General features: G+C 43.1%; 1 protein-coding gene across 10 annotated transcripts in view; it reads left to right on the top strand.

Annotated features, from left to right (window-relative positions):
• LDB2 (LIM domain binding 2) overlaps window positions 1–17401 on the top strand; it is a 351914-nt gene that overhangs the window by 265690 nt on the left and 68823 nt on the right. For 9 of the 10 annotated variants that reach the window (XM_014607745.3, XM_014607746.3, XM_014607744.3 and 6 more), the window contains exons 3-4: window positions 6823–6995; window positions 16619–16741. In XM_014607745.3, the coding sequence (XP_014463231.1) occupies window positions 6823–6995; window positions 16619–16741 (296 nt within the window). The remainder of the gene's footprint in view (window positions 1–6822; window positions 6996–16618; window positions 16742–17401) is intronic. The other variant, XM_014607750.3, reaches the window with a different exon arrangement.

Below are 17401 nucleotides of genomic sequence, written 5' to 3'. Positions count from 1 at the left end.
TGGCTGGTACTGGCAAGACAGTATTATACAGACAGTCCTGATAAATGACAAGAGCAAGCCAAAGACAGAAAGTTGGCACAAGACATGCTTTTCATTCTTCTCAGAGACAGGTCACATGCCATGAAATATTTCAGTCATTCTCAAGTGATTATTTATTTATTTATTTATTTATGCTTTTAATTCCTTCATGAAGTTTTTTTATCGGAGTTATGTAATATGATGATATGAAGATAATTTATAGTGGGAAGCTTCTCTCCCACTTTGTGCTTTGCTATAATGGATTATTTGATTTCTGGGTCCCTGCTTCTCCAAGGAGTATCAAATAGCCACAAGATTTCCCTGAGTGCTAGAACTGTATTTAGATCTCTGATTCACTCAAAAGCTATACAAAGTTGCAAGTAGCTAGACAGTTCTCTGTTAGTTACAGAGCTGAGGTGGCTGAAAATCACGTTATTCTAGCAAATGTTGGCATTAGATTATGCACAAAAAACTAGCTTTGGATATTCCCTTGTCATAAACATGTTTATATAAGTAACTTCTACCTGTTGCTAAATCCAGCTGCTTTTTGTCGGTTTGTTTTGCTAACATGAATACAGAAACTTTAATCCGTGATGACCTATTCTTCATGGGAGGTAGCTGGGTATCATCTGATCCTCTGTTAAGGGTGGAGGATGCTACACATCATTTAATGCAGGGTGCGTCTACATGAGACATTACGTTGCCGTATCAACAAGCTATGGTGACATAGCTCATCGCTATGGCAACGTAGCATTGGTAAGCAGAAAACATGATGTCAGCACTACTGCACAGTGGCAACAAGCTATGTCCCACAGAGAACTTCAGTGCATGCTCATATGGCAGTGGAGGAGAACAAGCAGAAAGGTTTCCTACCAGGCTACAAAATGCACTACTTGCTGCTGGCAGCAGAAGGTGCCTGTTTCTGCCCCTGCCCACCTTTTCTGGATAATACCCTGCTAGTTCTTGGTGCATTTGTGTAAACAATACTAGATTATACCAATGTCTGCCATCCTAGCAGTGGAAGGGCTCGGGCCACCAGCGGAAGGATTGGGATCATCCCTGCACAGAACATACACTGCAGTCTTTTCTCATCTCTTCCTATAAGCAGGGCTTATAGTGCTATCTATTATTAAGGTTCCCTGGCAGTTTCCATAATAAGAATCTATTTGCAGTTGCTTTATAACTTTGCCAGACTTTAACCACATGTAATAGTCCATGTTTGCTGCTTGCCTCAAGCCAAATGTTGTTGTTGTTTTTTCTTTGTTTCTTTTTGTGGAGAATTTCAGCCATAATGTTTTTGCCATTTCGGAGAGTGAGGCTGGTAAAAAGTTTTGCCCATGTTAATTTTTTCTGTGATATTTTCTTTTAAAAGTTCTACATCCACCTCTTTCATAATATGAAGCAAAGGTTTGAAATTTGCCAAAGGGTGATCTTTGTACCAGGGCATTGCCTTTTATCCTCCCTGTGGAAGTCTGAATTTGGCCAAATTATAAATTTCTGAGACAATTACAGATTTACAGATACGTAATTACAATTTACGTATGCTCCGTAGAGATTTGCTAATGCTTAACAGTTTAAAATCTCCAAAGATTCCATTCTCACTGAGCCTGCTTGAGTCTCCTAAAGCTTCTGTGCTGGCCAGGCTATATGTTGACCCTCTCCACAGTTCTTCAGGATTCTGCAAGACTTAGCCTCTAATGCAGGAGGGAAACAAATAGATGGGGACAAAGAGACTGGTAAAGCCAGGACTACAGGAATGAAGAGAATCTGTTACTAAGATATAGAATGGAGAAACTTGGACTGGTTGGTCAAGGAGACTGTGGGGAGGTAGCAACTGATAAGGCAAGGAAACTGGTCCTAGGAGCCGTGGTAGGGGGAGACGAGTCATTGAGGGGAATGGGGTGGGGGAAGGCTAATTGGAAGAACATTTGGGAGAGAGGGCTGGAAGTGGCTAGAGAATGAGACTGAAATTAGGAATCAGAGGAATAGAGGAAGTGGTAAAAGCTGGAAAGGAGCTCTGGTAAGACCCCAGAGCTTGGAAAGACAACTTGGACTGGCTGGGCAAAGAGACTGTATCAGGAAGGCAGGGAGTTGATGAGAAGACTGAAATTGGATGGGAAGCACAGGCTGGGCGACAGTAGAGAAGGGAGAGATTGGATGGGATTAGCTAGAAAACGTGTGGGAGCGGGGAAAGACATGGAAATTCTGGAACTTGGACAGTGATCCTATAGCAGAAGTCTAGGAATACCTAGGCAAGAAAGTGGAATTGGGATGGGATAGGAAAATAGAGGATTGGATAGTGAAACTGGATAACAAGGAGAATGGAACTGGAATGAGGCAAAGGGGAAGCAGGAGGTGGCAGCAATGGAATGGATAGAAGGGGGGACGAGGCCAGCAGACTGGCCTTCCCCTCCCCCCCCCTGCTCCCTGGAGATGCTGATGATGGAATGGAGGGGGGGCAAGGCCACCAGAGCTGGCCTCACTCCTCCCTCTTGCTCCTTGGAGGTACCAGCAGTGGCACCAACACAGTGGGCAGGAGCGGGGTCAGGATACTGCAGGGGGGTGAGGCTACCAGTGCTGGCCTCAGCCTGCCCCTTCCCTCTTCCATTGTTGCTGCCTGCTGGGTTGCCATGGTGGCGGGGAAGCAAGGAGCAGGCTTATACACGTTCCCCCTTCTATCTCCCCCTGCTGCCATGGCGGGGAACAGGGAAGCAGTCCCAGACCCCAAATGGAAGAGGGGGAGCGGGCCTGGGCCCAGCACAGGGGAGTGGGAGGAGGAGTGGGCCCATCACAGAGGGTGGGCAGAAGCAGGCCCGGGTCAGTGCAGCAGCAGTGGGGGGAGGGGAGGTGTGGGTCCAGGCTGGAGTCTGATGCGGGGGGTGTGGGGAAGGATTGGGCCTAAGGCAGGGTGGAGAAGTTGCTCCCCCGCCCACCACTACAGCAGTGGCAGCAGGGAAAGGGGAGGAGTGGGCACAGGCCTGACACGGGGGAGGAGGAGAACCGAGCCTGAGCTGGAGGAGAAGCGGGTCCGCTGTGGAGGGGGAGCAGCGGGCCTGGCCCAATGTGGCAGCAGCGGTAGGGGAAGGGGAGGAGTGGGCCTGGGCTCGACATGGTGGGGGGGGGAGGAGAACTGAGCCCAAGGCTCCGCCCCCACCTGCTCCCCCTGCCCCCATCATTCTTGACAGGCAATTGGCTAGTATTTATATAAAGGTCAATTGGTTGGTTAGTTTCAGTTTTACAGACGTGTGGTTTGTATGCATGTGTATATAATATACTAGGGCTGTGGGAAACAGCACTGTTTCATTTTGACTTCTGTTGTGCCGTTTCAATGGGCAGTGTTTTGGTTCAAGTTTTGTTTCATTTCATTTCAAAGCACTGTTCCATTTTATTTCATCGAAACTCCTTCTCTATTTTGGCGCTGTTTTGACATTTTACCCATAGGCTATAATGGGGAAGCACAAAACAGCCTATAACTTTGTCATTTCTTGCCTGATTTAGATGAAAATTCCAGGAATGGTAGCCCTGTCTGAGGCCACGAAGCCTGTCAAGTTTCAAGGAGATAGGTGCAGGGGTTTCTGGGGAACTGCACCTCAAGCTGCTGGCAAGCAAAACTTGTGACGTGTGTGTGTGTGTGGGTGTGGGTGTGTGTGTGTGTGTGTGTGTGATGGCACAGCTGTTTTTCCATCCCTCTACCAGAGCACTGGGGTTGGAAGGGACCTCAGGGAAGGATCACAGTCACTGGCCAGCTACACATGTCAATATCAGAGCAGTTTTTTCCCCCTCTTCCCCCTCCTTCTCCTTACTTTCTGTTTCCCTGCAAGTAAGCCCAGCATCGAAACTCGAAACATTTTGAAACTTTCTAAATGTTTCAAGTGCCCTCATTTTGTCTCGATGCTGTTTTGAAGCCTTTTGTTTCATTTTGATTTCACTGTTTCAAGCTCGAAACGAGTCAAAACAGCATCAAAACAAAACACCCAGTGAACTTTCTCACAGCCCTAGTATATACTCTATATTGCTTAGTATACAGGTGAAGGAAATGTGTCTTTGCACTTTGAGCCAAATGTTTTGTGGACACCTTACCCTTCATGACCATTCCAGTAACAGCTGCACAATATCCCTGTGGAAACCACAGCAATTGCTTACCTGTAAAACTAATAATAGGAAAGTATTACATATATATTTCAGCTTTCTTTAATGTGTTGTAGTGGCTGGATACAAAATAGAATGCAGGGCTATGTGACCAGGCCATTTTGAGAACAACTTATAAATTGGAGTTAAAATAGCTCCATGCTATTAATATATTGCTCAAGTAAATGAATATATATTTATTGCAATCTGTAGAATTCGTGGATTTTCATATCATGGATTAACCATTCAGAGTGATTAGCAGGAAAATTAATGTGTGCTAATTAGCCTTAGGGAGTAAGAAATTAACTTGATTGCTAAATTTTACATTTTACTACATACCACAGTGAGCAACACAGGACATTTTTAGTTAAAGCTTTAATAAAGTTTTCTTCTGACATACTGGACACTATTTTCGCTAATTAAATTTAAAGACTGTAGGAAATTTAATACATCCTTGACATATGGGTAAGTCTTTATATGGGGTTGCATTGTAGAATAGTTGTTCAAAGTATACGTTGAAATGACAGCCACTCAGTGTACATTTATAAATTAAATGTAAAACAATAAAGCAATAAAGGCATTCACAGTCATATCAAAGTGCAGTATATCCATAAAAGCTTTTAGCAAACTCTTACATATTTCTGTATTTGTCTATCTAGTGTATATTTGCATTATAGACTATACAATCCAATTAGCTGAGTCAGGCAGTTTATGATTTTTTTTAAACTAATGCATAGAGTATAATCTGTTTTTACAGAACTGCTTACGTGCAAAACCTCATAGTTTTAATTCCCAACCTTTATTCACAAATAGATTCATATTCATGTGCAAGAAAAACTCCTATGGAAGCAATTTTTAAAAATAATTAGCTTACATCAGACAGGTAAGAGGCATGAACTCAGTAGGCTGAGCAGAGAAGAAAAAGCAATGGACTAACGAGTTCTAATCTTGGCTATCATAATTGATTTCTTTGTTGCCTTCCATTTATCTGTCTTGTTTTCTCCCTCTGTAATATGGAGAGAGATTTTACTTACCTACCACTCATGGGTGTTGTGGATTAATTAACATTTGCAAAGAATTTTTCAGATAAAAATCAACATCCTATAACCTCAAATTATTAATGAGCAACTCTAAAAATACAGTGTTGGTCTATTGTAAATGAAAATGTTGTCTAGATGTACTAGCCTGCTGATGCTAGCCAAATTTACCTGCAGAAATGGAATAGGAAAACATCACTTGCCTATAAAATTTTTCTCTTTTATGTCCAAATGGTGCTAATAGTTAATGCAAATGGCAACGTCCTCAGAGGTTCAGTACTATATAATTTAGACTAAATTCTGCAGTCTGTATTTAAAACTGCTAATGATTTCAATGACTAATTATTTCCCTAAGTAAGCACTTTGGGATTTGAACCTTGGAGTCCATTCTTTGGGATTTAAGAAACTCATGCAGGCTGGTGTGTCAGTTTAATCTTTTTTATATCAGGCCCATCTTCATGGTATTTGAGTGACTATTCATTGGGTGCTGACAGAAGTGACTGTTTGTCATGCAAATCGGGCCCCTGAAGTACTCTGCAGCCATGCACTGACAGAGGTGCACAGCTGCTGAATGCTAAGTATGCCCAATCATGTGACGGTCTGAACCCTTATTACATTTGAGGGTTCAAAGGAAGCACTCCAAACCAGAGTGCCTTCATTAATGTCTGTCAGCATGCATCAGCCCAGGCCAGTCCTGCCCCTAGGGCTGTCTTCAGAATGGAGGGAGAGAAAGGAGGGGAGGTTTTTCCATCTGGGGTCTGCCCAGCTTGCACTACACTGGGATGGGTGGATTGGAGCCCCCTACAAGGGGCACAGCCCAGACTAAGATCTCTCCACTCCCTCCCCTCACTTCCATTCTGAAGACCCTATTAGACCTGGGAAGGGGGAGCGGTGGGGCTAGGGCAGAGCAGACATGCAGCTGCTGCAAACTGGAGCTCTGTCACCCAACCCCATGGACCCAACAGCCAATGTGTTGGATTTAGGGGAATGCTGTAACTCAAGGCATTCAAGTTACAGCAGGGAGTTGCACATCTGTCAGCATCCATTGTTTTTAGCTTAAATAAGCAACTTTGGCTGAGTTAGATGGGCTCTGATGTTGTCACCCATGAGGCTTTATATATTGTTGCCTATTGTCAGGCCATTTTTCCATCTTCATTATTTTAATTGTTCTGCAATAGCCTTCTCTCCATTCAGCCTGTATCACATCTGCAGAATACGTTCATTCTGTCTTTGTATGTAAACATATTTTTTTATGAACACAAACACACCCCCACTTGTATATGCACATTTATTTAAGGATAACATCCAACTTTTAATCAATATTTACATAATATGGTTTCTTTGTAATAATAACTTTAGAGCATCTACAATAACCTTCAAACCTTCATAAATGGAGAAGATTCTTTACCAACAGTAAAACAAAAACAAAAAAAACCTACTGAATTCACTGATTTCAGTGGGAATGGGAGTGATGCCTACTTATAGAGCAACCAGAGAATATGTATTATGTTCTTTGAATAAAAGTTTGCTTCAATGATTTCATTTTATTTCAAGTTATTCATGTTATATTAATACTTAATATAAGAAATGGTTTAAGATTTAATAACAGAGAGAATTCTGCTTTATATTTTCCTTACAGCAATTGGAAGGACTCTCATTCCTCGTTACTTTAGCACTGTCTTTGAAGGAGGTGTAACAGACCTGTATTACATTCTCAAGCACTCAAAAGAGTCCTACCACAACTCTTCTATCACAGTGGACTGTGATCAATGCACCATGGTCACTCAGCATGGAAAACCTATGTTTACCAAGGTAACAGGGAAAACTTGTTAGTTGTTTTGCTGGGTTTTTTTTCAGTGTGTACTGAAGGATAATAACTATGGGGTTTTTTTTCCTGCAAGATTGACTTTATTTCTGAAATGTCGGGCATTTGCTGCTCTTTAATAATTTGTTATATTCCTTCATTTTATATTCATTATATTTGAAAGTTTTGTGGGCACTCTTTCAAGTCTTTCTAGGAGCTTGGAAGAGAAGGCGCATAAAACTAAGCCACAAGAGCTACCCAACTTATGGGAACTGTGATTCAGTGGCCTGTCTACCTTTTTCTCATGTTTTTTAAACCACAGTGAATGCGTACATTATTAGTACATAACATTTAAGTTGATATTCTCACTTGATCTATGAAGAGTCCAATCCAAAGTGCATTGACATGTGTAGAAGGATTCACACTGTTGTTCCTTTGGATTAGGCCTTTTTTAGGTATCCACCGCTTCTGATTCTACAGTGAATTTTCTTCATGCTTTGGCCTCTTTTCAGTTTGTAGCTGATTCGTGTAATTAGGATACTTACAAAAAGAGAGACCAAGCAAGAAGAACAGCAGTTGGACATAACAGATGAAAATAAAATTCCTATGTACTTACCTGATACACTTCAATGGAAAAATTACAATAAATTGTCATTATTTGGAGTAGAAACCAGTGTTTTGCTTTTAAATCAGGGGTCTTTATCAGAGCCTTAGGGAGCAGTTAAATTAATTCCCTGTTCCAATCTGGCCCATGCCTCAAGTGAAGATGGAGAGTAGGTGGAGGGTACAGAATGCCAAACTTGTAGTGGCCAAGGGTTTGAGAGAGTGTTAGGGTTTGATCATGCGAAACTTGTTCTAGCTGATTGCACTGACTCTTTGCCTGCCACACACACATACTTTTTCCAAAGTATTTGAAGGTCATTGGGGCTAGGGACAGACATTACACGTAAAGTGATCAGAAACTGGTATAAACCTGTAACAAAGCAGGTGTTCAGTGCTTATAAACCAGTTTGAAAATGTCTGAAACTGGTTTGAGATAAACCTGGTTGAATGTAGCATCAGACTTAACTGATTTGGGTCAAACCGGTTTATGCAATGTCTGACCCAGACCCCTTCCGGTTTAAAATAAATTAGACTCCCCCAGCATCCCGGCATGCTCTCTGGGCTGGGTGGGGCTGTTTGCTCCACAGCAGGGCTGGCCCCTCCCCTCTCCTCCCTGGCTGGAGCTCTGGCAGGGACTGCAGGCTACCTACCCTCCTCCCTCTCAATACTCCCTGCTAAGCAAGAATTTCCCCCTCCCCTCTGCCTTGTAGAGAGGTGTCTGTGTATTAGCTAGCAGACAACATGCTGGCTATGGTCCATGCTGAATCAGCAGGTAAAGTCAACAGGAAGAATCAACAGGTAGCTAGTAATGTCCCTCTGTTGTTTTTGTAATGGGGTGATAAATATTGAGTTAAGGGTAATAAACACTGTTATCAATTCCTTGCTGGGTTAATTAGAGCATCCTGCTGGGGCCTGGCCATGCCTCCCCTTCAGGTCAGTACTGTGCAAGGAAAGAGAGGGCTGCTTTAGTGCCCCCTGGCTTCTAGCCTGAGCCACTGCAGGTATGTGCCTGAATTTCTGGGATGTCTGCGCAGTTGCAAAGTGATTCAGCCTAGCCAGGTTAGATTAACCTGCAAAGATTGAATCAATTCAGTCTCAGGCTTTTTGAATATCTGTCCCTAGCCTGGGAGAGAGTTATTTGTGCACAGGACAGTAGTAACTTGCCGTGTCTGTATGCATGAGACATTTTCCCCCCTACCCTCCTCCTTGAGAGGGCAAGGAGCTAAAATATTATTTCCCCTTTGCCCGTCTGTATGACTGCCAAACAGATGTCTGAGTCATTCCTCCCCTTCATGGTGAACTTGGGCCAAAAGCTGAGCAACAGTTAGTTGGTTGACTGTAATACAGAGAGAAGCAAAACTTTGAAACCCTTAATTTGGAATCCCTGTTACCCAGTAAATAAGAAGCAGACTTTTACCAATTTAATTACTTTGTTTTCATTGTCAGCACAGTCTGTTATAGAGCTGTTTCTTCAGAGAGAAAAACAGCACCTAGCTGAAACAAAATCAGAGGTGGAACAGGACTGAAATCGAACCTAGGCTCAACACTTATGTTTAGAATCAAGTATTTGCAGGACCAGGGTATTAGTGACACTACACATGCCCCATAAGGAAGTGTATGTCGTGGGTTGTAATATAAACTCCCTATACTTAAATAGAAAGCTCACTCAGAGTGTGTCTACACCAGACACTTTACTGTGCATTAGACTAATCTAATGTTCAGTAAAGCATCACTATCTACACATGTGCAGCAAGTACTGCACAGTATATTAGACTAATAGTCTGTTTTCTAGTACCTGTACAGGTACAGGTTTCCCTTGATTTATACTGTACATGCGTTCCTGGAGAATGGCGCATAAATCGAATTTGCATAAAGTCAACCCACTTTACAATGTAACAAATAAGGATAGGTTGAGGTAGTAAGGGAGGAAGAGGGAGTGAGGCTGGGACTAGCGAAGGGGCGAGGGGAGGGGTGCTGCTCCCAGGCTGCACAAGGCAGCAAAGCAGAGGGCACAGAGTGGCCCTGGGAGCAGCTGGTGCCAGCTGCATGAAGCTGCTGGGCTGCACCGTGCTTTGCCTGTCCCCACTCACTTCTTGCTCCTGGGCTGCGCCATGCCCTGGTGCAGGAAGCTGGTGTCAGCTGCTCCCAGGGCTGCTGCAGATGGGGCTGGGGTGAATGCTGTGCCTCATGCCACCCATGGCTGTGCTTGTCCACATTCACCCCATGCTGGAGCGGCCCCGGGAGCAGCCAACACCAGCTGCCTCCACCATGGCATGATGCAGCTCAGGAGCTGGGGTGAACCCAGATGCGGGGGGACAGGCGGAGCACGGTGCAGCTCAGCAGCTGCAGGCAGCTGGCGCCAGCCACTCTTGGGGCCACTGCAGCCGGGGCTGGGGTGAGTGGGGCCACAGCCCTTTCTCCTCCCCCCACAGACTTACCTGCTTGAGCGGGGGGGAGGGGGGATGGACATCTATGCTGATCACATAAGAGCAAATTTACCTTGCATATAACGAATCATGGGTCTAAATATTCCCATCGCATAAGAGTGAATTCGTATATAAAGAACCTGCATAAATCGAGGGAGACCTGTACTAGAAAAACAGTGCATTAACTAAGATGATGTACTGCACATGTGGATGCTAACTGGTAGCAAATTGTTCCTAGTCAGCCTAGGCAGCAGCGGGCCATAGGGGCCAGTGAGATGCTGCCTGCCAGCCACATAGAGATCTGGCTCCTGAGAAGCTACCTCCCAGCCATATGGAGATTGGGACCCCTCCTGATTTCCATGTGGCTGGCTCAGCTCTCCCCCTGCCCTCTGGAGCTTAGGGCTAAGCCCCTGTGCCCCTTGCCAGTCAGGGGCTAGAACCCAGGGGAGCCCGGAACTCCTGCTGGTTGCTGCAGAGGGGCAGAGAATGGCACATGTAGACATGCATAAGGGAGCACTTTAATGAGCCTGAATTATCTGCCCAGAAAATTCAGGTGCATTAATTGCACATGTAGACACATCGACAGAGATCCAAATTGGGCTGCTGAAAAAAATTTGAGATGCTTTGAATATTTGTAGATTGCAAACATGACTTTTCTTACAAAAATAACAATTGAAATAAGATATCTTGAGTATGTGGAACAAGGGAGGACAGAGGAGGAAATAATTTATCCCATTGTAAAATGAATTAGTGGCTTTCAAATGTGTATTCATGGCTTCCAGTGAAGTCACCACAAGAACATGGGCCCAGCATAATTGCTCAGGGAAGAAATTTACCTTTGTGGCACGTATACACTGGATCAAATTCAAACCTCCTGTAACAGGTATCACTAAATGAAATTTAATTTGCTTATGCATAGTATATCAGATTTTGGCCTGCAAGGTTATTTCTTTTTCTTTCTTCAGTAAGTTCTTTGTAAATGCTGACATACTAAACACACAGCACTTGTTTGACACAAGCTTTGATCTGATGAGCAATCCATAAGCTTAACATTCTCTAAGTAGTTTATAATACAATAAGCTCGAACATTTGTTAGTTTGTTAATTATTTAGCTTTGTTAATTTATTATGTCAAGAGTCCAGAGCTGTTCATTATGTTTTGGGGGTTTTTTTTACATTTTCCTTGTTAGGTCAACTTATTAGTTAGTATTAGGCAAATATGTGATAAACCATTTTCAAATTCTTGTATAAGCAAAGTAACAGCGCAGAGTTAATACGTGTCTAAGCACATGAGTAGTTCAAATTGACTTTAGGGGAATAGGTACCTTAAAGGGAGGCACATGCTTACATATCTTGATTGATCAATGTGTAAATAAAAGTTGCATTTGAAAAGAAATCAAAGGAAAAAACAGATATCTTCTACGTGGTTAAGAATATGACTGAAAACCTATAAAAAAAAAAAGAAAATATGTGTTCAGGATTGATGGGTGCAATTGGTAGGAGTTTTGCTACTGACTTTTATGATAAGAAGATCAAGTTTCTGTCATCCAAGTCCCCCAGGTTGATTCACCTTGGTGTGTGTTCTAGTTTGGGCTTTTTTTCCCCCACTCAAACAAAATCATTAAGGAGCGCTCTTACAGAATTTACCTAGGTTCTTATAATTTACTTACACTAAATTTTATACAGCAGTTGAATTGTTATTTTATTGTTGATGCTTTTTGCTTTTCCTTGTAGCCTCACAAAATTAAAACTGTACTACCAGAAAATCATAATATGTGGGCATGGCTACATATGCCCCTGATGTGCAGTTGATACCGCACAGTCGTTTAGTACTTGCTAAAGCAGTAGAGCTCCATGCTTTAGCAAGTACTGACTGCGCAGTCCCAGTGGCACACGGGTCATTTTCAGCCCTAATGCGCAGTAGCAGTGGCATCATGGGTAGTGCCTACCGATGATGTAGCTCATCCCTATGGTGATGTAGCGTCTCATGTAGATGCACCCTGAATGTACTTGTTGTTAGGCTGTATTTGTTCCCTGTGATTGAAAATGAACCAGTCATCTGTAGTGTACAAGGATAGCATGGAAACTAGCTTCATGATTTTTTTTAAATGTTGCTGAATTTTTTGTTTTGTGCTTTCATATACTCATTAGATTATGTCTTGTGTAAAGGGACAGATTTGAGAAATGGTCATTAATAAAAGCTGAATAAGAAAAAAGCCTGCATTATTTTGGAAAAATCAATATTCTGTCCAATAGAAAGCAATATTGAGATTTTTTTCCTGGGTGCAAGTACCTGAATATGCTACAATTAATCAAAGCAACAAAAGGGTTAAATAGCTATTGGTTAGTTTGAGAAATGTTCTTTTTTAGTTTTCTTTTTCCTGGACTAGTCTAGAGCAATCACGTGACAGACTGAATGCCTGCCAGCCTCTTTCTTGTTGATCCTCTGGAGACCATCTGTGCTGGGGGCATTGATTAGAGTGTGTCTGCTGGGATTACATCTTTTCTGTTGCCATGCCAACTAATCAGCTGATTTTGGTTACCACAGAAACAAAATGTCAGAGCTCACAGTACGGTAACATGAATTCAGCACAACAGAAAATGTTTTCTTAATTGGAGACCCTTTTGATTTTGGATTCTATATGAAAGACAGCCTTTTTTTTTTAAAGGCCAATTTAAAATAAGAACTATGTTAATTTTATTGACTAGAAGCAATGTATAAAGTTCTTCTGTACATGGAGAAATTAAATTCCTTTATAAGATGTGTAAATTTTTACTACTATGAGATGAGGTATGTCTTCCAGGTTTTCTGTAGTAATTTGTTTATGTCATTTAAAATAAATTCTGTTAAGAACCGTTTCTTTGAGTTTCATGGAAGACATATTTGTGAGCTATGAGATATTAGAAATTAGAAACATGAAATACATTAATGTAAAAGGGCAGAATCCTTGCCCTTAGAACAGTTATACCAAGAGGCTGGGGGATATAGGTAAGTGGGTGAATGGGTGTTTGCGCATGAAATGTTTAATCCTAGGGAAAGTGATGAGAAAATCAGAGTCAAACAGGGCAGTGAGTTCTGCATGTACACCATCAGCCATGCAAAGGAAATTGAAGGCATGAATGAGGTAGATCAACCAGGAGAGACAAGGACCTGTTGCAAGTTCCTTCTTGCTAGGCCTAAAACTTTTGAACATACAGTGTGCCTGGCAACATGGCAAAAGGTAGTTTTGAACAGCATGCAAAAGCAGGTCAAACTATGAAGAGGCACAGTGCTGCCCTCAGAAGAGAAACTAACCAAAAAAGTTATGTGCTGTAAAACAAGCAACTATATAAATCTGAGTTTGGTGAACACATAGAGATACAAACAGACTAAAGAGAAATCTAGCATGCCAGGCTCTTAATTAAGGTAATATTTGATTACTATTTCGGAAGAAAATCTGATTATAATAGAAGTTTATGCAATTTAAGTGTCTGTTTTCTATATTGTTAGGACATTTCACTAATTACTGTCTGCATCTTTTTATTATGCACTGAACTGCAGGTTCTCTCTGTTGTACTAGCTTCTAACAGGAGTTATGAAACCAAATTCCTGTAACATTTTTTTTTTAAGTCAGGAATAATGTATTACCAGCTCATCTAATACATACGGGACACATCTACACGTGCATGAATGTGAAGCAATAGACTCCAGAGCTTATTGCTTCTGAGTTTATTGCTCCCGGGCACGTTGTTTGAACGTGTGCCTGGGACCACAGTATGTTGAACCAGGTCAGAGCAGACCCGCCTGGCAGGGAGCCCTGTGGGTGAGCCTACCTGCCCAGGGCTGCTTCTCCCTGGCTCAGTGTGCTGCAGAGGGACTGGCTGGGATATGGAAGTAATTCAGTGTGGGGCTAGCTAGCAGGAAGCCCATGCAGTAAAGTACCTTTATGTCCCAGTCAGCTGGGGCAATGTCTGCACATGCACTGCTGTGAAGTAAAAACTCTGCAGCAAGATAGTTCTTGTATTTATAAGTACTATCCTCCTGTGGAGTTAGTTTACTCCAGCATAATAGGGGTGCACATGTAGATGCATGATGTTTACTGAGGAACTAATTAGTCTACTTGGGTGCTTGTACACATGATGAAAATTGGCCTTTTTTGCTATTTAATTGCATCACACTGTACACGTGCAGGATTTTTTTATGATTTAAATGAGTTTGCTATGTTGCAAACTAAACCACATCTGCATGTAGTTTAGTTAGCACTGTAGCTATTTGTAACGTTGCAACCTTTGACAGCTTGTCTCCCAGCCTCAGGAGAGGCGCGTTGAAGGCAGAAGCAGTGAGGGGCCCAATCCTTTTTGTTTTTCCATGGAGCCTGCCAGGGTCAAGCCAAGGGGTGAGCTGCCAGTGGGCGAAGCAGCTCCTGAGCTGCAGAGGTCCCCAGTCCTTCCTTCCATGGTGGTGGCACTCCGTGGGGCCACCTGGGTGGGCTGCTAGGGGACTGGTGCTGCCCCTGCTTGGGTTTAGGGAATAGTTGGATTGGGCTAGGTGCTGCCTGCAAGCTGGGGCAGCGCTCGCCCACTACCCACCTGCCTGGGTGGCCCCAGGGGGAACCGCCTCTGTGGAGAGAAGGTCCAGGGCCCCCTGCAGCTCAGGGCCTGCCGGCATCTCACCCCCCAGCTGTGAGAGAAGTGGGCAGGCTCAGTGGGGGCGAAAGGATCAGGTGCCTCACTGTTTTCATTTTTTTTTTTTTTTTTTGCTCAGCAGAGCCTGTCTATGCAAACTGCTACCAGGCTGAGCTGCAGGGGGGCCTGGTTCTTCCCTCTGCAGTAGTGGTGCCCCCTGGGGCCACCCAGGTGGGGTGCTAGTTGTGATCATGCTGCCCTAGACCAGAAGCAGCACCCACTGGATCCAACTCTTCCCTGAGCCCATGCACTGGAAGCTTGCTGGGTGCTGCTTCTATGCGGATGTGGGAAAGAGTTGGAACCAGCAGGTGCTGCCTGCGAGCTGGGGCAGCACCCATGCAACTAGCATCCCATCTGGACAGCCCCCGAAGACACCACTGCCAGGGAAGGAAGGACTAGGTTCCCCTGCAGCTCAGGGGCTGTGTGGCCCAGCAGCACCTTGCGCAGTCAGGCTCCACTGAGAAGAAAAAAAAAACGGTGAGAGGTATGATCTTTTTTTCCACGGAGACTGCCCACCTCTCCCACAGCTGGGCGTCCAGCTGCCACCGGGCCCTGAGCTGCAGGGGGCCCTGGACCTTCACTTCAAGGTGGCAGCACCCCCCAGGTGACACCCGCCTACTAGCAACCCACTCAGGGTACCCCAGGGGGCACCAGCGCCACAGAGGGAAGGACTGGGGATCCCACAGCTCAGGGGCCACTCGGCCAACTGGCAGCTCACCCCCTGGCTGTGGGAGATGTGGGCAGGCTCTGCAAAAAAAAGTAAAAGGAAAAAAGGATTGGGCCCTTCATTGTAACATGATGGAAACCCCTAAATCACAATTAAACTTCCACCATTTCAATTTAGGGAACTAAACCCCTGTCACATGTACAAGTGGCCCTCTGCAGTAAACGCCTCATGTAGATGCAGCTACAGTGATTTTTTGGGGGACACACTAGCCAAGGAACCATGCAAAGGAGCATGTTTATGCACCCTAATGAAGGCTAAATTTACAACGTACTTGGATGCTTCATTCCCCACAGATAAGGTTTCAGGCAGTTCTTTGAAAGCCACCAACTTTCCCTCCTTTCCCCTGTAATGCTTTTATCCCTCCCTCTGTCTCTCTCTCTTCTTGTCTCTTCTCTTGTTCATTTCTGCATAAATCATGTGGTTCTGGGGATAGCTCACACACACAGGACAGCAAGATCAGGCAGCAGCCTACCTGCCTAAGATTTCTTTCTCTCTTCCCACAACACTTGACTCTGTTGCAAGGGTAGTCATGATTTAGCCCCAAGGAACATCCAGTGCACACACCACACACCATCACAAATCATTCTGGTTGGTATTAAATCCACCGGGGATGGGAAAAGGCAGTAGCTAGCTGATACAAAAGAAAGAAAATGGGAGAATAAATACTGATGAAAAATAAAAAGCATAAAACACCATATTAAAAGGTAAGAGGATGGAAAAGGACAAAAAAATGGATTGGCAGCAGCTCTGCAGGGGCATGGTGTACTCTAACTGGATACAATGCAACGTTTATACCGAGTGGAGCGCTAGGGAGGATCAGACATAAAAATGATTGGGACTGAGTGGTTCAGCAGTTTAACATCAAGAATGCACAATTGCACCTCGGCCACCTATAGTGAAGGGTTTACTGTCATTAATTAGTAGTAGTGATTCAACAGGGAAACTGAAATGATGCAATAAATAATAATTAAAGCACACAATGCTATAAAGTCTACCATAATGAGTTACTGTTTCCACTGTAAAGCTTATTGAGTTACTTACACTCATTCTTTTTTTCTGGAGAAGGGAAAACAATTAAATCAATGATGTTGAACCATATAATACTGATAATATTTTGGTATTTAGTTTAAATGAATGAAAATACCATCATTTGTTGGGGGTTGAGAGCAGGAACATTCCTGGAAGTTTTTATTTCTTCTGTTCACTTCTAGGTATGCACAGAAGGGCGTCTTATTTTGGAATTTACATTTGATGATCTAATGAGAATAAAAACATGGCACTTTACCATTAGACAGTACAGAGAATTAGTCCCACGCAGCATTCTAGCCATGCATGTAAGTAATCCTTTTTTTCACTTGACCTAATACAAACTGATAAGATTATGTTTTTAAAGAACTCTAGCAAATTTCACACCCAAGGCAATTAACTATAAATATTTTGTTTTGCCTACAACCACATTTATTTGCAAATCCTTTCATCACTCTCTATTGTTTCTCAGTGTTTCCCATAAGGCTATATTGTAACTGTTTTTTCTTATTATTTTAGATTTTCATTTCACTTTAACACATTTTTTTTTGAATCCCGTTTTGTCACTGTGGTTTGTATGGTAGGTTTTGGCTTCAAGTCATACTCTGCTGACATCTGTGGACTTTCCTCAATATTGCTGAAGGCTGGGTTTGGTCCTTCAGCAATTAAAATTGATCTTTATCCTCTCAGATATATAAAGTGAATATATATTTGGTAGAACCGAGTCCAAAACAAAACTTTGGGTCCCTCATCAAGATTTGATTTTCACGTTTAGAGTCCTTGTTCTACAAAGGGATAAAACTACACATTATATTACTTATACACTGTGCAGGACTCAGTAGCAACATTACAATCTGAATTTTTAGCTTAGTTTTTTTTTTTAAATAAAATATTCAAGTGGAACATTAAAATCCCCAAAAATGCTCTGGCAGGTTGAAGTCCAAATATATTGTAGCATAATTGGCATC

Source organism: Alligator mississippiensis, chromosome 2, assembly GCF_030867095.1.
Source record: "Alligator mississippiensis isolate rAllMis1 chromosome 2, rAllMis1, whole genome shotgun sequence".
Classification (NCBI taxonomy): Eukaryota; Metazoa; Chordata; order Crocodylia; family Alligatoridae; genus Alligator; species Alligator mississippiensis.
The sequence above is the reverse complement of the archived record's forward strand: the minus strand, read 5'-3'. Positions and strand labels throughout refer to the sequence as shown.